This window comes from Colobus angolensis, unplaced genomic scaffold, assembly GCF_000951035.1.
Source record: "Colobus angolensis palliatus isolate OR3802 unplaced genomic scaffold, Cang.pa_1.0 Scaffold189, whole genome shotgun sequence".
Lineage (NCBI taxonomy): Eukaryota > Metazoa > Chordata > Mammalia > Primates > Cercopithecidae > Colobus > Colobus angolensis.
Window position 1 is genome coordinate 1,043,721 of NW_012115032.1, and position 22,221 is coordinate 1,065,941.

Below are 22,221 nucleotides of genomic sequence, written 5' to 3' on the forward strand. Positions count from 1 at the left end.
ATACCTGATGTAAATGACGAGTTGATGGGTGCTCACGAGTTGATGGGTGCAGCACACCAACATGGCACAAGTATACATATGTAACAAACCTGCATGTTATGCACATGTACCCTAGAGCTTAAAGTATATAAGAAAAAATAATAAAATAAAAAAAAAGAAGACCCAAATATATACTATCAGAGATGAAGAAGGAGACATTACAACTGAACCACAGAAATTAAAAGGATAATTAGAGACTACTATGAGCAACTATGTGCCAATAAATTTGAAAATTGAGAAGAAATAGGTAAATTTCTAGACACATACAACCTACCAAGATGAAACCATGAAAAATCCAAAACCTGAATAGGCCAATAATAAATAATGAGTTCAAAGCCATTATAAAAAGTCTCCCAGCAAAGAGCCTGGGACCCAATGGCTTCACTGCTGAATTCCATCAAATGTTTAAAGAAGGACTAATACCAATCCTACTAAGATGATTCAAAAACTGGAGGAGGGAATACTTCCAAAGTCATTCTGCAGTGCTAGTATTACCTTGATAACAAAACTAGACAAAGACACATTTTTAAAAACTATAGGCCAGTATCTCTGATGAACATTGATGTAAAATTCCTCAACAAAATACTAGTAAACTAAATTCAACAACATATTAAAAAGATTATCCAACATGATCAGGTGGAATTTATCATCCCTGGGATTCAAGGATGACTCAATATATGTAAATCAATCGATGTAATACATTGTATCAACAGAGTGAAGAACAAAAATTATATCATTTTAATTAATTCTGAAAAAGCATTTGATAAAATTCAACATCCCTTCATTACCTGAAACTATGAAACTATGGAACTAGTCTAAGAAAACATTGGGAAAACTCTCCAGGATGTTGCTCTAGACAGAAATGTTTTGAGTATAAGCCACCACAAGCACAGGCAACCAAAGCAAAAATAAACAAATGGGATCACATTAAGTTAAAAAGCTTCTGCATAGCAAAGGAGACAATCATTAAAGTGAAGAGACAACCCACAGAATGGGAGAAAATATTTGCAAACTACACATCTGACAAGGAATTAATAGACAGAATATATAAGGAGTTCAATAACTCAATAGGAAGTATATCTAATAAAACAACTAAAAATGGGCAAAATATCGGACATTGCTCAAAAAGCAATGCTCAGAAGAAGACATACAAATAGACATTGCTCAAAAGAAGACACACAAATGGCAAACAGGTATATGAAAATGTGTGCAACATCATTGATCATCAGAGAAATGCAAATCAAAACTACAATGTGATATCTCACCCCATTTAAAATGGCTTATATTCAAAAGACAGGCAATAATCAAGCTGGCAAGGATGTAGAGAAAAGGAAACCTTCATACACTGTTAGTGGGAATGTAAATTAGTAGAGTAACTACAGAGAACAGTATGAAGGCTCCTCAAAAAAAGAAAAATAGAACTACCATATGACCCAGCAATCTCATTGCTAGGTATATACCCCAAAGAAAGGAAATCGGTGTACTAAAGAGATGTTTACACTCCTGTGTTTATAACAACACTATTCACAATAGCCAAAAGAAAAAGAGAGTGCAAGGGAAACTGCCACTTTTAAACCATCAGATCTTGTGAGAACTCATTATCATGAGAACAGCATGGGAGAAACTGTCTACATGATCCAATCACCTCTCACTAGATCCCTCCCTCAACACCTGGGAATTACAGTTTGAGCTGAGATTTGGGTGAGGATACAGAGCAAAACCATAACACTCCATTCCTGGCCCCTCCCAAATCTCAAGTCTGTTACACATTTCAAAACCTATCACATCTTGCCAACAGTTCCTCAAAGTCAACTCATTTCAGCATTAACCCAAAACTCCAAGTGCAAAGTCTCATATGAGACAAGGCAAGTCCCTTCTGCCTGTGAGCCTGTAAAATCAAAGACAAGTTAGTTACTTCCAAGATACAGTGAGGATACAGGCATTGGGTAAATATAGCCATTCAAAATGGGAGAAATTGGCCAAAATGAAGGGGCTACAGGATCCATGCACGTTTGAAAGCCAACAGGGCAGTTATTAAATCTTAAAGCTCCAAAATAATCTTTTATGACTCCATGTCTCACATCCAGGGCATGCAGATGCAAGGGATGGGTTCCCAGGGCCATGGACAGCTCCATCCCTGTGGCTCTGCAGGGTACAGCCCCCGTGGCTGCTTTTATGAGCTGGCATTAAGTGCTTGTGGCATTTCCAGACACATGGTGCAAGCTGTGGGAGGATCTACCATTCTGGGTTCTAGAGGACAGTGGTTCTCTTCTCCCAGCTTCACTAGGCAGTGGGAACTCTGTGTGGGGGCTCTAACTACATTTCCCCTCTACACTGCCCTGGTTGAGATTCTCCATTAGGGTTACATCCCTAGAGTAGACTTCTGGCTGGACATCCAGGCATTTTCATACATCCTCTAAAATCTAGGCAGAGGTTCCCAAACCTCAATTCTTGTCTTCTGCACACCTGCAGGCCCAACACCTCATGGAAGTCACCAAGGCTTGGGGCTTGCACCTTCTGAAGCACCAACCTGAGCTGTACCTCAACCCCTTTTAGCCACGGCTGGAGCTGGCACAGCTGGGACATGTGCCATGTCTTGAGGCTGCACAGAGCAGTGGGGCCCTAGGTCCAGCCCGTGAAACCATTTTTTGCTTCTAGACCTCCAGACCTGTGATAAGAGGGGCTGCCTTGAAAATCTGTGACATGCCCTGGAGACATTTTCCCCATTGTCTTGGTGACTAACATTTGGCTTCTCATCTCTTATGCAAATTTCTGCAGCCAGCTTGAAATTGTCCCAGAAAATGGGTTTTCTTTTCTACCACATGGTCAGGCTGCAGATTTTCCAAACCTCTATGGTCTGCTTCCTTTTTACACATAAGTTCCAATTTCAAACCATCTCATTGTGAATGCATATGACTGTATGCTTTTAGAAAAAGCCAGGACACATCTTGAACACTTTGCTGCTTAGAAATTTCTTATGTCAGATGCCCTAAATTATCTCTCTCAAGTTCAAAGTTCCATGGATCTCTAGGGTAGGGGCAAAATGTCACAAGTCTCTTTGCTAAAGCGTAGCATGAATGACTCTTACTTCAGTTCCCAACAAGTTCCTCATCTGTGTCTGAGACCACCTCAGCCTGGACTTCATTGTCCTTATCACTATCAGCATTTTGGTCAAAACTATTCAATAAGTCTCTAGAAACTTCCAAACTTACCCACATCTTTCTCTCTTCTTCTGAGCCCTACAACCTGTTCCATCCTCTGCCTGTTACCCAGTTCCAAAGTCACTTTTTAGCAGGACCCGACTCTGCCAATACCAATTCTCGTATTCGTCTGTTTTCACACTGCTATAAAGATACTACCTGAGACTAGGTAATTTATCAAAGAAAGAGGTTTAACTGAATCACAATTGTGCATGGCTACAGAAGCCTCAGGAAACTTACAATCATGACAGAAGGTGAAGGGGAAGCAAGACACATCTTCACAGGGTGGCAGGAAAGAGAGAGCACAGGAGAAATGGCCACTTTTAAACCATCAGATCTCATGAGAACTCCCTCACTATCAGGAGAACAACATGGGGGCAAACCAACTCCATGATCCAGTCACCTCCTACCAGGTCCCTACCTCAACATTTGGGGATTACAATTTGAGATGAGATTCAGGTGGGAAAACAGCCAAACCATATCACTACCAATGAACAATGGAATTCAAATTTTACAGAATATCATTTACCAGCAACAAAAATTTAAATACCTATAAATCAAACAAAATATGTGCTGATGCTGTATGCTGAAACAAAGCTCTATGAAAGAAATCAAAGATAGCCCAAATATACCAATATATTGCATTCCTCGACTGGAAGACTCAGTATTATGATGTCAGTTCTTCCTGAACTGATCAATAGATTCGACATAATCCAGTCAAAGTCTCAGAAGGATTGTTCTCTGGATAGCAACAAGCTGATTCTAAAATTTATAATGAAAGGCAAAGAAACTAGACTAGTCCAAACAATTTTGGAAAAGAGCAAAGAACAAAGTAATCCTCCTGATTTCAAGAATTACTATGAAGTTATAGTAAGTGTTGCAAAATGGTAGGAACATATATCATTGGAAATTAATCCACACAAAAATGGTCAATAGATTTTTACAGATGTTGCGAAGACAATTCAGTGGAGAAGAATTTATTTTTATTTTTGCTTTTTAGAGAAAGGGTCTTACTCTTGCCCTTTCAAATTGTGCATTGGCACAGTCAGCGCACTGCAACCTTGAACTTCTGGCTGCCTCACCCTCCCAAGTAGCTAGGACTACAGGCATGGGCTACCATACCCAGCATGTTTTTTTTTTGTTTTTGTTTTTGTTTGTTTTTGTTTTTTTTAAAGAGATGAAGTCTCCCTGTGTTGCCCACGATGCTCTCAAAGTGATCCTCCTGCCTTGTCCTCTCAAAGTGCTGGGATTATAGGTATGGGCTGCCCTGTTCAGTGGGATAATCTTTTTAAACAATTGGGGCTGAAACAATTACACATCTAAATGCAACTAAATGAATCTTGACCCGTCCCTCCCAATTTAAAAATCCAAAATGTATCATAGATCTAAATATGAAACATAAATTTACAACACTTCTAAAAGAAAACAGGAAAATAGTCTTTGTGATTTTAGGTTAGGCAGAGTTCTCAGGTATAACACCAAAGTACAATCTACAGAAGCAAAATTTAAAACTTCTGCTCTCCCAAAGACACTGTTAAAAGAATGAAAAGACAAATCACAGACTGAGAAAATACTTCTCAATCATACCAAAAAAAAAAAAAAAAAAAAAAAGCTTGTATCGGTTAAGAGCTCTCAAAACAAGTATGAAAGAAAAAACAACCCAATAAAAATATGGGCAAAAGATTCAAACAGATACTTTCCCAAATAAAATATATAATGGCAAATAACACATAAAAAGATGCTCAACCCTATTATTCAGTAGGGTTATATTTTAAGTGACAAGTTTAAAAATTAGACAATGTAAAAAGAACATCAAAGATGAGAGAGAGAGAAATTCAGGAACCAATAATTTAGATGACAGAGTAAAAAACTGAGGGGAAACATTGTAGACATTTTTAAATATTTAACAGGCTTTTAAATCATAATGTTTCAAAGCCAGCAATTGGATTAATATGTAGAAGTTGAAGGAATGCTTCAGATTCAATATCAAGGAAGAATTCTCTGAGGACTGTCCAGAAATGAACTGTGCTGCTTCAAAAATCAAATTTAAGGCCTCTTACATTCACAATTTACAAACAAGCTGAAGGGATCATATCTTAGAGATATTTCCTGTACTGAATGTGCAGGTGAGTTCTAAACATATACTATAATTTTCTAAAGTTCCTTCAAATCCTGAGATTCTGTGGTTTTGGTTACTGTTATTATTTGGCATCACAAGATTCATAATCATGTTTTAAGAACTTGGACTTTTAAACTTGCTATCCTTTTAATTAATAAGACTATCCAGATATGCCCCTGATGCCGGTAGCCAAATAAGGTTGCTTTCCCCCATAATCTGTCAAAAAAGGGACTTGTTTTGATAACTAAAATCCAAACAAGCTGGAGATACTTTCTCTCTCCCGCTTACAGTTTGCCAGTGACCATGTGTACCAGGAACTGTTGCATAAGATAGAGAGAGACTACTATTACATTCAGCCTGGCTTGCTCTGCCAGAAATTGGACTGCAAAGAGAGCCAGTTTCAGGGGTGTGTAAACTGTTTGCTATAACTGTTTTTGAAATTCTTAATTTACGAACAAGGGGCTGGCAAATTATGTAGTTTGTCGTAGCTACAATCTTTATCTGTAATTCCTCACCACCCACTCATTCCTTGTTATTCTGCAATCTGACTTCTGTCTTCATAGTGGAATAAAACTTCTCTCTCTCAAGTCATGTATTGGCTAATCACCAGTTCCCATCGTCTCTTCTTAATCTTCATTCATTTTATCCTGTATTACGCATCTAACATTGTTGACGACTATCCCTTTAAATTCCATTTGGTTTCCATTAACTTGTATGATTATGGTTTTCTCTTACTTCTGAATTTGTTAGATAAAGCCGAGTAGAATGATAGAATGAAATTAATAGTAATAATACTTTCCTCAGGGTTTTCCATTCCCTAGAATGCACCCATACTCTGTTCATAATACATATTGGTACTTTCCTATTTTTACAGACTGAGTGACAAAATGATTTCCAAATGGATAAATTTAAAGACTGAACTACAGTTCCTGCCTGGCTGGTACTATAAATCATATGCAGAGTTTTGGGAGTTTTGTTTTGTTTTGTTTCCCTTCACATAGCAATGAAGTGAAAAACATACCAGTGTTTTCATCCGTTGAACATATAAATGGTCTTAAATTTCCTCGAGTCTCCTTCACAAAATAATCAATGACGCTGAAAAGGTTTGGGAGTGTTACCTATATTAATAGAAAGTGAGAGAAAACTCAGCGTCACATGGATAAAGGTAGAGTAAGAGAAGGCTCAATTGGAATCTAATGGAGATTACTGTCATTACTTCACTTCAATGGCATACTGCATGACCATAGTTTTACCTATCCCTGTGTCTTATTTCTCCTTTTTAATTGACTATGTGTCCATTCCCTGTTGAGGAATTACCACCTTTTCCATTGAACACAATCTGGTAGACAATAGTCAGGTGGCTTGTTCTCCCTCAATTAAAGCATAAGAATGTAAGCCAAGTGTGATGGCTCACACCTGTAATCCCAGCACTTTGGGAAGTCCAGGTGGGAGGATCACTTGAGACCAGGAGTTTCAGACCAGCCTGAGCAACGTAGTGAGATCCTGTCTCTACAAAAATTGAAAAAATTAGCTAGGTGTGGTAGCTCACACCTGTAGCGCCAGCTGCTCAGGAGGCTGAGGCAGGAGGATTCCTTGAGTCCAGGAGTTTGAGGCTGCATGAGTTATGATAGTCCTACTGTACCCCAGCCTGAGTGACAGGGTAAGACCCTGTCCCTTAAAAAATGGTGTGAGCAAAAGAATGTGACTCAAGTTAGGCCAGAAAATGCTTTCTTTCTGAAATTTGAACTTGAAGAACAAAGAAGGATACCCAGTTTCCTAATCAGATAGTTCTTAGCACAAGTAACTGCTTCCTAGTCCCTGAAGGTTTGCTACCCTTCCAGTCATTCTGTATTCTTATAATAAATTTATTTTTTCTTAAGTTAGCTGTAGTTGGTTTCTTCTGCTTTAAAGCAAATAACCTTTAAAACCAGAGAATGTAAGCATTTTAGTATTTTATTGTAACAGGATAATTTGCTGGTCTAGGAGTAGATAAAATATGTCTCTACCCCAAACTAATATTTTTATACAAGTGAAGTCAGAATAAATATACCAGAATATGCCAGATAACCTTGAAGAGGAAAAAGAATTCCTGAGCCAGGTGCAGTAGCATGCACCTGTAGTTCCTGCTACTCGGGAGGCTGAAATAGGAGCCCAGGAGTTTCAGGCTGGCACTATGATTGCGCCTGTGAACAGCCACTGTGCTCAAGCCTGGGCAACATAGCAAAACTCCTGTCTCTAAAAAAAAGAAAAAAAAAAGTCACAAAAATACAACCGCATTGAGGGGTTGAGGGGTTGGGGATGGTGAAAAATGAAAGAATAATCCAGGCTATTAGTTTTCCTTACACTATAGACTGTATGAGCTAATGACAAAAATGAGCCCCAGTTCACCCAGTTACAAAGATGTCACATTATTCTTCCTTGTCCATTGCTTGTAGTCACTTAGTTATTTGGATTATCCTTTAGCAATCTAGTTATCTGCTTTCTTTATTGAATTTTATTTTAAAAGTCTAGTCAGGAATGGATCTGATAACTGAGAAGCTTTGGGAGGCACTTATGGCAACGATGGAAGTGTGCTCTATGAATCAGCAGCTACCTTACTCTCTAAGAATTATGACCAAAATATAAGAAATTCAACCACACTGTTCCTTTTTCTATTTGATCAACACAATGGGCCTGGAGAAGCAGAGGAACTAGGTAAATATAAATATCTTCAAGACCCACCAGTTCTATTTAAGTGATATCCGGAGACATCTTTCCTGACTCAATCTTCCCACTACTGCAGCCTAAAATCACAGAGCTATATTCTCTTTTTCAGCATCCTGGAATGTAGGCCACATCACCACATTCTCATTGTTTCAGAACAGTGTAAACACCAATTATCTCACCTGTATAAAAGGCATAACAATATCTACCTCAGGGTAACAATAACAGTTACATTGGATGATATATGTCAAGTGCTTAGCTATATCATTAGCCCCATGATAAGTCAGCTAGGGTGGGAGAAAAGCTGAAGACAAATAGAAATCTTTTCTTCACTACTATGTTGCTATTAAGAGAGAATTTCTGAACTTCAGCATTACAGGTATTAGAGGATTAGGCATTTATAGATTTCTTCCCATTAGAAATAAACATATTTGAAGATGTATAATTGGCAAATGTTTAACAAAAATATCTTTCTTTCCCTGAATTCTTTCCACTTTTCTTTCCCTGCAAACCTTGAGAGACTTACAGAGAAAGAAAAGTGGAAAGAATTTTTAGAAGCAAATTACCTTTTACTCTGCCTCACCCACCTGTTCCTGAATCTCACTTTCACCTTGTATATCTGCCACATTCAGGGCTCCTTAACTTGGCTGCTTTTTGCCAGCACTAGGAGGCTATAAGGAATCGGGAGGAAGTTCATCAACAACAACAAAAATAGCTACTTACAGGTTTTTCCAGTTCAATAGTGTAGTTTTGTCCTACACTCATCACTTTGTAGTGCTTGATTCTTGGCATGCTACAATGAAACAAATGGTTAGTCTCCATTTTATTATACAGTTGGGTAAATGCAAACTAAAGTAAATATAAAATATCACCTGTATAATCAACCTATGTTGTCATGACTGTAGTTTGGCCAAAAAAAAAAAAATCCTTGGTGGTTTTTGTTTTTCTGTTAACCTGGTTTGCAGAGTGTCTTTTTATGGGGGCTACTCACTAGGGATATAGGTAATCTGAGTCACTGAGTGAGTAAATTAGAAAGAATAAACAGGGAAAAAAGAAATCAAGAATTAAAAATCTTTCAGGCAGAAATAATTTTTTTAATGCCAGTAACCTAGAAAGTAAAAAACATAATAAAATTCTATGTAGATATATAAAATCAAATATATATTCTCTATATTAAGAGAGAAGTAGAATTATTAAAAGTACATTGCTTTCTGCTCTACGTTATCACCAATCCAACCAGAAAGCCATCAATAGCTGTTATTCATGTTAGCTCATATACCACCCTGGATATCCACTAACTTTGGGGCTGACTTAGAGATACGGAAAACACTGGGTCTTAGGCACTATATGAACATATAGATGATAACGTAAGTACATTACATGAATTGTAATGTCTTCCTCTTCTATAGTCACATAGCACTCAAAATTATTACCACTCAAATACAGGGTATTTTACTGATTTTGAAATGTTTATGAACAAGAGGCATATCCTATGCATCTCTGTATTCTAGCATAGGCACAGAATAGGTATGTAAAAAGTTGAGTTTTTAAAATATTAGGAGCTGGATGAGTGGGATGGCTCATGCCTGTAATCCCAGCACTTTTGAAAGGCCAAGGCAGGAGGATCACTGAGCCCAGGAGTTAGAAAAAGACTGGGCAACATAGTGAGACCCCATCTCTAAAAAAAAAAAAAATCAAAAAATTAGCCAGGCATGGTGGCATGCATATGTGGTCCCAGCTACTCAGGTGTTAGGTGGGCAAAACACTTGCACCCAGGAGGTTGAGGCTGCAGTGAGCTATGATTGCGCCACTGCACTCTAGCCTGGGCAACAGAATGAGACCCTGTCTCAAAAAAAAAAAAAAAAAATAGGATCCCCCATCTCGTAATGTTATCTGCTAGAACTAAGCAAATTTATACTGAGATCAGAAGTCAGTATCCTTGTCAGTTAGTTTTGAACTAGAGTATATTTGTCTTGAATTCCCTTGATTTGTATGACAAGCATGTTAGGATGAAAACTTTTTCTAGTGTTGACAGGTTAACAGCATTTATTACTTTGTCATTTACTTGAATGACACACTAATTATTTGTCCTATGTACAATAGAAGCTGTCTAAAACAAAAGTGTTCATCAGGTTAAGCTAGGCACAGGGTCTTTCTACCTTTTTTAAAATCTCTTCTTTCATTTTCAGTTAGGACTGAAACTGAAGTCTTCTATTAAGGGGACTCTTCTCATCCACCATTATATCCAAATCACCTCTCAATTGGATATCACAATGGAAAACAGCTCATAAATTCCAATAACCTACTTTCAAAACATGGGATAAAACCCAACCAACCCTTTCCCTTCCTAAAAGGCATTCAGCATTCCTTAATGCTGAAATTTCAGAAATCAGTTGCAAGTTGGTAAAGGAAGCATTTTTGGACACAGAAGGTTATTATATAGTACCCTTTCAGAGTGGTTGTATCTGGCTTTATCTTTATCACATCATAATAAGATCTTCTTAATCAGACAGTTACTTTTGAAAACTCTACAATTTCAATTAGAATTCCTGTATTCCCATTAAATAAGGGATTGCTGTTCGTTGGAAGACTGATAGAAAACTTGGTTCAAATTCCGATTCTGTCATGTGGGTTCTCTGATCCTCCATTTTCTTCGTCTATAAAATGGAGATGGTGCCTTGCCTCACGGGGCTGCTGTGAGTTAATGTTTGCAAAGCCCTTAGGACAGTGTCTGGCACATTTAACCACTCGGTAAATTATAATCATTTTTACTACTTCTTAAATGTATTGTTTTAATGTTGTAGTTTCTGTGAGTCTCATCCTCTTCATTTGTAAAACATGGAAAATATTGTCTGTCTCAAAGTTTTTATTTTGCTTGAAGAAAATGTCCGTCAGTACTCAGCATAGGACCCACAAATGGTAAGCTATAAGGAGAACAACGATTGTTGTTATTAAAAGCCATCATATCAGCCGGGCGCGGTGGTTCACGCCTGTAATTCCAGCACTTTGGGAGACCAAGGCGGGTGGATCACGAGGTCAGGAGATCGCAACCATCCTGGCTAACACGGTGAAACCCTGTCTCTACTAAAAATGCAAACAATTAGCAGGGCGTGATGGCGGGCGCCTGTACTCCCAGCTACTCGGGAGGCGGAGGCAGGAGAATGGAGTGAACCCAGGAGGCGGAGCTTGCAGTCAGCGGAGATGGCACCACTGCACTCCAGCCTATGAGACAGACTGTGGCCCCGTCTCAAAAAAAAAAAAAAAAGAAAAGAAACCGCCATCTTATCATCATCATCATCCATGGCAAAGCCGTGGGAGGAAAAGTGGCAAAGGTCAACAAGGCATCTTGGAACTTTTGACTAATACAATGAAATTCTGGAACAGAAAGAGGTGGGAAAAAAACTCCATTGAAGTTGCTTAGGTTTTGACTTTCTTTTTAGACATCGTGCTTTCCTTTCTTATTCTGTTTTGTTCTGCTTTTCCAAAGAAATAAAAGAGATGAAAAAAACAAGATTGATAGAATTTGCTATATTAAGGTTTCCTTATGCTGACCTCAAAACAGAAGTAGCAAGTCTTTTTTTTTTTGAGACGGAGTCTCGCTCTGTCGCCCAGGCTGGAGTGCAGTGGCCGGATCTCAGCTCACTGCAAGCTCCGCCTCCTGGGTTTATGCCATTCTCCTGCCTCAGCCTCCCGAGTAGCTGGGACTACAGGCGCCTGCCACCTCGCCCGGCTAGTTTTTTTTGTATTTTTAGTAGAGACGGGGTTTCACCGTGTTAGCCAGGATGGTCCCGATCTCCTGACCTCGTGATCCGCCCGTCTCGGCCTCCCAAAGTGCTGGGATTACAGGCTTGAGCCACCGCGCCCGGCCTTTTTTTTTTTTTTTTTAAGAAAAGGTGTTCCCTTAAATGTCCTTAGCTTCTGACCTCAATTTTTGCAAATAAATAAGTTTTGGGTAAATGTTTCCTACTGCTTCGTTAGCTAATGGCTTTCCAAAGTTTCCATACTACTAGCTTGGTACCTAGTCATAACATTTTCAAGAAAACCAAACCAAGCCATGAAGTTCTGTTGTAAGAACAGTTTTATGTCTTATGAATTCACGCACCACTGGCCTGGGTAAAGGTGGATGATAGTCTACACTGAGACAAGAGTCATCTGGTAATTTGGCATTGAATGGCTTTTGTTTATTCCTGAGAACAAGTCTTCCCTCCCACAGCTGCTCTGTTAACAGATGGAGATAATTTTATTTTCATGTACTGCTTTGTAAACCAACTTGTACTTTTCAGCTAATGTTTTACCAGACACAGTCATCTAACTTGCATGACTGAACTTTCTCCCATAACCTGTAAGAGAATGAATTGGTTTTGTAAGTAATACTAGTGCTTCCCAATAGCCGAGGTTTCTACCAAATTCTTTACATTAAGTTGTACCGTATAACAAGCTAAAATTCTAATACTCTGTACAACTGTTATCCTTTAAAATTAAGTGACCTGTTACATGGAAGATATTAAATTCAGGTACTCTGAAACACCTGTTTTGAGGCATTAGAGAATACATTTAATAAACTTTGACATCATAGATGGATTTGGCATGTAAGGAAAATTTGTGCAATACAGCTGATTTTTTCTTATCCACTTCCAGGTATAAACTATTTCTCAAAGCCTAAATAAGTGCATACTGACTCTAGTGTTAGAATGCTTTAGTTTAACCATACTTCTTGCTTTCCAAATAGGAACTTTTGTAGGGGGAGGTGATTAGTTTTATAAAATGTTGTAAGTTTTGATGACCATCAGCTAACAAAAGCATGAATTTCTGTATGAATTCAAACTGAAAGTGAGCTTATTACATTTAGAATTATGCAACTTTTCCGTACTCTCTTATGAGCTTAACATATAACTTAAATACAATATAATTGTGAGTAAAAACTGTGACACTATATTCAAATCCTAAGTACAGAAAATCACTGTGTTTAGTCACACACCACGTCTGTAGCAGAAAACAGTTATTTCTCGTAGTTAATTGTATAGAAAATGTAATGAAAGAGTTGGACTAATCTAGACCACCTTAAAAGGGATCAGGCTGCTATTGTGCAAGAAATATGCAGTTTTTTTGTTTGTTTGTTTTGTTTTTGAGACAGAGTCTTGCTCTCTTGCCCAGGCTGGAGTGCAGTGGCAAGATCTCAGCTCACTGCAACCTCCACCTCCCAAGTTCAAGCGATTCTCCTGCCTCAGCCTCCTGAGTAGCTGGGATTACAGGCACGTGCCACCATGCCCAGCTGATTTCTGTAGTTTTAGTAGAGACAGGATTTCACCATGTTGGTCAGGCTGGTCTCAAACTCCTGACCTCTTGATCCGCCTGCCTCGGCCTCCCAAAGTGCCGGGATTACAGGTGTGAGCCACCATGCCCGGCCGAAATATGCCGTCTTTAAGGAGCTATCAGGTCTTGAGATTTTGTTCATTTCATGCAGAATAGTAAGACAGAGTTCATGTGTAAATGGATCAACCACTCGATCTGACCAAGAAAGGAATGACATTAAGGAAAAGAAAAAAATCACTCTTTGGTGATCTAATTTTACTTTTAAGCAGTTAGATTATGTTTCTATTAAAAATCTGCTATCTCTTAATTTTTAATTCAATGTTACATCCTCTCATTTTTAAAAGTGGAAGTAAACGGTTAAGGATATGCTGTAGTTTATGTGACACACAATTTCCTAAATCCTGAAAAAGGACAAACTTCTTGACCAGGATACACTAAAGAGAAAAATCCACTTTTCTCCTACAAATCATTCTCAGTTCACTGATATTTAATGGCAATCATGACAATAAGAAAAATGATTTCTTTTGGATTTGTATCAAGATAGTCAAGTAAATTATAAATCAAATCAGGTTGTAACTGAAAAATCTATTATTTTTTACCATATTTCAATAGAGTTGAAAATCCATTAATGTAAAATGTTAGTTTATAATGAACAAAAAATAATGAAACCACAAGTTTAAGTTGGCAGACATTCATTGTAGAAATATACACACAGAGATATACACACACACATTTCCTTACACAAAGAACCATGATCTGATTTACTATCTAACATTCTTGCCATCTGTTAAAGTGCCCATGACTAGTGTGTAAGACAAGGATCTGTTTACTGGCAAGTGAATAAATCTTATTGGGCTGTGGCTCACACTAGCAATGTAGCCATAATGCCATGTTTTAAATTTGTCTCTGGAACTTGTTTCTTTTTAACTGTTGTTATTCACCATACGTGTCTTCATATTTAGAATTATAGATATTTATGGGGTGGATTAGTAGATAGATTACTTGATAGATATGTTACAGTATAAAATTTAATAAAATAATATTATCCCCATAAGGAATAGCAAATTCAAAAGTCAAATTTCTGTTTATGCATGTATATTAAAGAAAGTCATTTATTGAATATTTTCTTTTTTTTTTTTTTTGAGATGGACTCTTGCTCTGTCACCCAGATTGGAGTGCAGTGGTGCAATTTCAACTCACTGCAACCTCCGCCTCCCAGGTTCATGCCATTCTCCTGCCTCAGCCTCCCAAGTAGCTGGGACTACAGGCGCCCACCACCATACCCGGCTAATTTTTTGTATTTTTAGTAGAGACAGGGTTTCACCGTGTTAGCCAGGGTGGACTCAATCTCCTGACCTTGTGAGCTGCCCACCTCGGCCTCCCAAAGTGCTGGGATTACAGGCGTGAGCCACCATGCCCAGCTTATTGAATATTTTCATGTAGGACAAAACCTCGATATTTAAATTATATTATCAGTTGTGGAAGTATTAACTAAGCCAGAGTCCCCAGTGAAGTGCAAGTTCTCATAGACTTTGAAAGCTGCAGTCTATTAAAAGATCTAAGTACCCTAACTACACAGAAAAATAACTTGCATTTAAGTGTTACTGACTTTATCAAAGTTAGACCATTTTACCAGAAAAAAAATAGTAACCTTGACAAAGAGGCTCCTAAGTGGCCCTTTTTTATAAATAAGTCAGATTATGACAACAGTTCAGTGGCCTCTCATGTCATTCAAAGTAAAACCCTTGTCCCTACAATGATCTGTAGGGCTCTGAGTGATGTGTCCCTACCCCCACCTCTGGAATCTCCTACCACTTTTCTCTGTGGTCATTTCATTGCAGTCACAGCAGCCTTTTTCTTTTCTTGAACAAGTCAAACATTCTTCTGTCTCAAAGCATATGCACTTGCTGCTTGGAGCACTTTTGGCCCAGATATAGGTAAGATTTATTCTCTCACTTCCTGCGGCTCTCTGCTTAAATCAGTTAATAAAGTAGGTCTTCCTTGACCACTCTATAGTAAAACAACCGCAACCATAAAAATGTGGTCCCTTTATCACCCCTGAGGGTTCCCGTCTCTCTCATCCTGCTTTATTTTACTTTATGGACCTTATTGCCACATATTTTTAGTTATGTGTTTATGTCTCCTTACAAAATTGTAAACTCATGGAAGATTGAAGCCAGGGATGTATTCCTTTTTATATTTTTATTGCTAGACAACTCAAATTGAAAGAGAGATGTTTGTTTTTTTCACTGCTGTATTCTCAGTGCCTAGAGTATCGCTTGGCATATAGCAGCTGCTCAATAAATGTTTGTTGAATTGAATGAATGAACAATACAACTATATCCAGGACCAAAATAATGTGTTATTCTTTCTTCTTCCCTGCCAATGTTAGCATTGGCTCAGTCTTTAGCATTGCTTTTATGACATTCCCTCCTTTTTTTGTTTTTTTTTTTTTTTTTTGAGACAGAGTCTTGCTCTGTTGCCCAGGCTAGAGTTCAGTGGCATGATCTCGGTTCACCAACCTCCACCTCCTGGGTTTAAGCAATTCTTCTGCCTCAGCCTCCCGAGTAGCTAGGACTACAGGCACGTGCCACCACGTCTGGCTACTTTTTTTTATTTTTAGTACAGATGGGGTTTCACTGTGTTACCCAGGATGGTCTCGATCTCCTGACCTCGTGATCCATCTGCCTCAGCCTCCCAAAGTGCTGGGATTACAGGCGTGAGCCACTGTACCTGGCCACTTATGTTCATATTTTTAGCCCCAACAAAACACATAGCAGGTGCTGATCTGGACTTGTATTAAGTGATACCATACTTTTAAAAATTCCATACATTAAAAAAAAAATTAAACATACTCTATCTCCTGCCGGATAGTGATGGAGTAGTTTCTACTGTCACTGCCAGGCCTCAGGATCATATTTCCCAAAGAAGGGTTCTTCTGGAGCATCTCAGTTGCCTCTTTCCGGGACACTGTATAAAAACATCTACAGAGGTAAGATAAAAAACAGAATTTTTTTTTAACTGACAAAGATAATTACTTGAAAAAAATACTACCAAAATAACTTTGAGAGCTGCAGTTGTTAACTTTTCTTAAAACTTCTGATTTGATTATTCCAATTATGTAATTACAATGATCTATTATTACAAGCCCGTGTCACTCTGTGTATGCTAACGTTAAGGTCTTCCTTCCTTAATTCTTCCAAAGCCTTTTTATACAAAGAGAACCTGAAAAGTTATCTACTGATCAGTATATAATCATCATTACCAACAAGAATTAACAATGTATCCCCAGTCTCAGTTGATAAGTAGGTTCTTGGATAAGTATTTATTGGGAGTTTCCTTTCAGCGATACAAAACATCTGTAAATGTTTCTCTTGTATGGTCTAAATTTTAAACAACTGATATTTACATATGTTTGCACTCATTTCTTTTGGTGTAATATGTCTTTCTATGGCATTGTTGTTATTTTTATGTGCAAAATAAAAAAAGCACTTCTCATTTTTATAATATACACATGCTCCTTGAATTATGATAGGATTATATCCTGGTAAACCCACTGTAAGTTGAAAATATCATAAGCTGAAAATGCATTTAATACACATAACCTGCTGAACATCATAGCTTAGCCTAGCCTACCTTAAAAATGCTTAGAACACTTACATTAGCCTATCGATGAGCAAAATCATCTAACACAAAGCTTATTTATAATAAAATGTTGAGCCGGGCGCGGTGGCTCAAGCCTGTAATCCCAGCACTTTGGGAGGCTGAGACGGGCGGATCACGAGGTCAGGAGATCGAGACCATCCTGGCTAACACGGTGAAACCCCGTCTCTACTAAAAATACAAAAACTAGCCGGGCGAGGTGGCGGGCGCCTGTAGTCCCAGCTACTTCGCAGGCTGAGGCAGGAGAATGGCGTGAACCCGGGAGGCGGAGCTTGCAGTGAGCTGAGATCTGGCCACTGCACTCCAGTCTGGGCGACAGAGTGAAACTCCGCCTCAAATAAAATAAAATAAAATAAAATAAAATGTTGAATGTCTCATGCAATTTATTGAATACTGTACTGAAAGTGAAAAACAGAATGGTGTATGGGTACTAGAAAAGTAGAGTTTATACTGAATGCATATTGCATTTGCATCATCTTAAAGTCAAAAAGTCGTTTAACCATTGTTCAACTTATACAGACCACCTGTACATCGTAGTCAAGAAAATATATAGTTATATTCATAGAAAAAAAAAAAAACTCATAGAAAAGATCTGGTAGAAGGCTGGGCATGGTGGCTCACATCTGTAATCCCAGGACTTTGGTAGGCCAAGACGGGTGGATCACGTGAGCTCAAGAGTTCAAGACCAGCCTGAGCAACATGGCAAAACCCTGTCTCTACAAAAATACAAAAATTAGCCAGGTGCAGTGGCAGGTGCCTGTGGTCCCAGCTACTCAGGAGGCCAAGGCATGGGAATCGTTTGAGACCCAGAGGTGGAGATTGCAGTGAGCTGAGATCGTGCTGCTGCACTCCAGCCTGGATAACAGAATGATACGCTGTCTCAAAAAAAAAAAAAAAAAAAAACCCGAAAATGTTAATAGCAAATATCTCTGAGCAGTGGAACAAGGAATGATTTTAATCTTTTATATGTAATAAACATATATTACTTGTTTTATTGAGAAAAGAGAAAAATTAGCAGTCCGTGTGACTTTTAATCAATCCATCAGTTGCTGGTGGTTTCAGGTAAAAATGATGGTTGTCAGGTTTCAGTGATTGTAGCACAGATAGAGTATGCAACAGAACCTGATGTCAAACAGGGTACCAGGACAAGTTTTATTGACAACACCACCAACATTCCTGGAGGAAAGAGCTCAGAATCTTTTCAATAATATAAAAAATAAATGTAGGACGTTGGTGAATTTAGCATTTTCTGCACCTCTTTATTTTTCCAATACCGTAAACATTTTATACAAGGCCTTTGACAAAGTACAAGCTCGATGACTACTCCCTAATTGGTCAGTTGAATAGAACATTCTAGATATTGAAAATTTATTGGTATAATTTTATCATAGAAAATCAGTCAATCATAGAGTTTGCATAGTGAAAAAATATCTTTTCCTGCCTTCTTCATAGGAGTTTTTATTTAGGTGTGAGCTCTGGAAAGAGTATCTATTTGTTCTAAAGATGTGGGTGGAGGGGATTTCCTGTGTGGTAAGATGGTTAGTTCAAATCTGCATTTTGTTCATCATGACATAGAAGAGGAAATGTGGCATGTACTCAGAGATATACAGTTTATCCTCAAAACTGCATATTGTCCCTGGTTTAGCAAGAGTAAGTGGCTAACTCTCCTTGATAATTAGAAATTAGTTTTAACAATTGAATGAACAAACTGCAGTTCATTGTGCACTTACGCTGGCATAGGGTTCAGTACATCCACATAATCTTCAGTTGGTTCCTTCTCTTTTTCCACAGATGTACACTGCTCTGTCTCAATCCTCCTTTTCTTTTCTCTGTCTAGGACTTCATGTAGTTTAATTACTTGCCCAGGTAGGAGTGACACATTTTGGGGAACTGACAGCTGAAACCAATTAAAAGAGTAGGCAGGCAAGAAAACAGCTTAACAACTTACAACTTTAGTAAAGATGAACCTGTTGTGATCCTACAGGACTGCAGTTACCTGACAGAGGTGAGTGAGTAGGGAATAAGGTAATAAGAAACAGAGGATTTTAGTCTAGGGTGGGTGTCTCAGAACTGCCTCTGCACCAACTACAACCTGCACAGAGTGCCTACCCTTCTTCCAAGGAATCTTCCTTTTGGTTTGGCCCCAAAGCTAAGAATACCCCACCTTGCACTAAAAGCTAATTCAAGTAACAACAAAGCTCATATTTTTCATTCTGAGCTCACTAGTTCATCAATGCCAGGGAAGTTCCAGAACACCTTCAAGGTACCTTACTCTCTCATAAGTAATCTGAAATGATTTCCCCCAGCTCTTTGGCAACATGGGATTCAAATGGAACTGTTCATTAGATGACTGAAGAGCGGCAGTCAGAGGACTCTATTTTGTGTCTGTGGTGTGTTTCAAACATTCATTAACATGTTAGAATTATGATATTTCTACTTATTTGTTGGTTTTGTGGTGGTTGTTACCTTTCCTAGAGATGTATTTCATATTGACTCACCTATATATGTCCTTCTGATTTATATTCATACCTCCAATTTTGATCTCATTATGACCAGCTCTGTGCTCTTGAAAGGTGTAGTTTGAATGGTAGGATATTTTTTGTATGTGACACTAGCAAGTCTGTATTTGGAGGCAGCCTTATGTGATTATCACCTTTATCTTCAGAGAAGGGTGCATGCTTTCCAGGAGGTATACAAGAAAGTTCATTAGAGTATGGGAAGAAAACATTATAACTTCACTTTCTATTAAGTTACTATTTCACTAATTTGTATTATATATGTTTTAATATGTGTACAAGTACATATAAAATTTACATAAACATTTACTAATAGGGATATACAATAAAAAAGGCTTAGAGACATTTTGAGATAACTAAGCTAATAACCAGTAAAACAATTTCCATATATACCAGAAAACATAAAATAATGGGGAAAAATACCTAATGAAACACATATCTTTATTAACTGACTATTATAGCTCAAGCATTGTACATATTGTATTGCAACTCCTCACAGAAATGCTACAAAGTACTGTTACACGGGAGGGCGTAGTGGCTCATGCCTGTAATCCCAACACTTTGAGGGGGCAAGGCAGGTGGATCACTTGAGGTCAAGAGTTCAAGATCAGCTGGCCAACATTGTGAAACCCGTCTCTACTAAAAATACAAAAATTTTGGATGACATGTGCCTGTAATCCCAGGTACTTGGGAGGCTGAGGCAGGAGGACTGCTTGAACCTGGGAGGCGGAGGTTGCAGTGAGCCGAGATCAAGTCACTGTACTCCAGCCTGGGTGACAGAGCAAGACTCCATCTCAAAAAAAAAAAAAAAGGTATTGTTATCCCCAATTTACAAATGGTGATATAGTTTGGATATGTGTTCCCACCAGAGCTCACATTGAATTAGCCCCAGTGTTGGAGGTGGGGCCTGGTGGGAGGTGTTTAGGTCATGGGGATGAGTCTCTCATGGCTTCGTGCTTTTCTTATGTTAGTGGGTGAATTATTGTGAGATCTAGTCATTTAAAAGTGTGTAGTACCTCCTCCCCACTCTCTGTCTTTCCTACTCTCGCCATGTGACATGTCTGCTCCCCCTTCACCTTGTGCCATGAGTAAAAGCTCCTTGAGGCCCTTCCCAGAAGCTGAGCAGATGCTGGCACCATGCTTCCTGTACAGCCTGCAGAACTATGAGCCAATTAAACCTCTTTTCTTTATAAATTACCCAGTCTTAGGTATTTCTTTATGACAATGCAAGAATGACCTAATACAAATGGAAAAAAAAATCAAGCTCAGAAAGATTAAATAACTAATCCAGAGTCACATAGCTAGTAAGTTATGGAACCAGGACCCAAAATGGGGTTTATTTGATTCAAAAGCAATGTCTCCATGCTTTCAACTACATACAGTCTGAGCTGCTCTCACTTCTCTACTAAAGTTATCCTAATAACAACATACTGTAAATTGTTCATATGCCATGATCTGGAATCATAACACAAAACAGTATTTACAGAGTACAAAATTGAAGCAACTTGTCTTCTCTTAAAAATTCACATAGGCTGGGCATGGTGGCTCACATCTGTAATCCCAGCCCTTTGGGAGGCCGAGGCAGGAGGATCACTTGAGGTCAGGTGTTTGAGACCAGCATGGCCAACATGGTGAAACCCCATCTCTACTAAAAACATTTTTTAAAAAACTTAGCCGGGCATGGTGGTAGGTACCTGTAATCCTAGCTACCCGGGAGGCTAAGGCAGGAGAATTGCTTGAACTCAGGAGGTGGAGGTTACGGTGAGCCAAGCTTTCACTACTGCACTCCAGCCTGGGTGATAGAGTGAGACTCCATCTCAAAAAAAAAAAAAAATCATAAATTTTATCTTATATTCAGTTACTTATTTATGTGTGTGTTTTAATATAAAAATAATGCTTTTTATTCTTACTCCAGGAAAGAAACTAAAAACAAAATGTTTAGCCAAAGCTTTATACGTACTTAGTGTACCAGGAAGATGCAACAAGTTTTTACCAGTGTTTTTAGTGTACTCCTTGACACTTAGTCACATATGCCCTTGGGATAGTTATACCCGGTATTGGAAGCACCATACCACACAGTGATACTGTCAACAACAGAGGGAAAGAGTGCAATTCCCCAGGATTTCTTCCTCTCCCTCTCAGAGGTCAACATGTTCTTCACATCTTTAACTGGTCCACTTTTCTAGCCTCGTATAGCTTCCCTACACAGTAGTTGAACCTCTAACTTTTACCTGTTACTGGCTGAAATAAAGAACCTCCATCCATCAGCTTGGGAAAGTGCAGTGCTTATTTCAGATGACTGCAATGGCTTACTTAGAAACTAGCTTTGGATAGAATCTGTGTTTAACTGACTCTAACAAACACAGTTTTTATATCCTTTTAAATTACTAGAGAACGTGGTGCTCCTTGGGAGGCTGGTTATCAAAGAACCTCATATTTCCAAGGCAATTGCTACAGTGGCTTTATTTAAAATAACAGACATTATCTGACTGCAAGAGTTAACTCTAAGCAGTAGATCTTACTATTTGCCTCTGATAAAACACCACAGAATTGAACAGGTAAGTATCCTGTTGCTTTAAGACTCACTAAAGAAATGTTTAAAGGTGAGTTTTCATTTTTGTGGTCTCTCCCTGTTACATTGTCTATGTTATTTATAAAACTCATCTTG

The 22,221-nt window shown here is 38.4% G+C and overlaps 1 protein-coding gene across 1 annotated transcript in view; it reads right to left on the minus strand.

The window, feature by feature from the left end:
- The window catches only part of STAP1 (signal transducing adaptor family member 1), a 56,654-nt gene that overhangs the window by 13,928 nt on the left and 20,505 nt on the right, over positions 1–22,221 (minus strand). The window contains exons 6-9 of the mRNA XM_011940288.1: positions 18,768–18,934; positions 16,230–16,358; positions 8,785–8,854; positions 6,380–6,476 (exon numbers count right to left, since the gene is read on the minus strand). Of these exons, the coding sequence (XP_011795678.1) occupies positions 6,380–6,476; positions 8,785–8,854; positions 16,230–16,358; positions 18,768–18,934 (463 nt within the window). The remainder of the gene's footprint in view (positions 1–6,379; positions 6,477–8,784; positions 8,855–16,229; positions 16,359–18,767; positions 18,935–22,221) is intronic.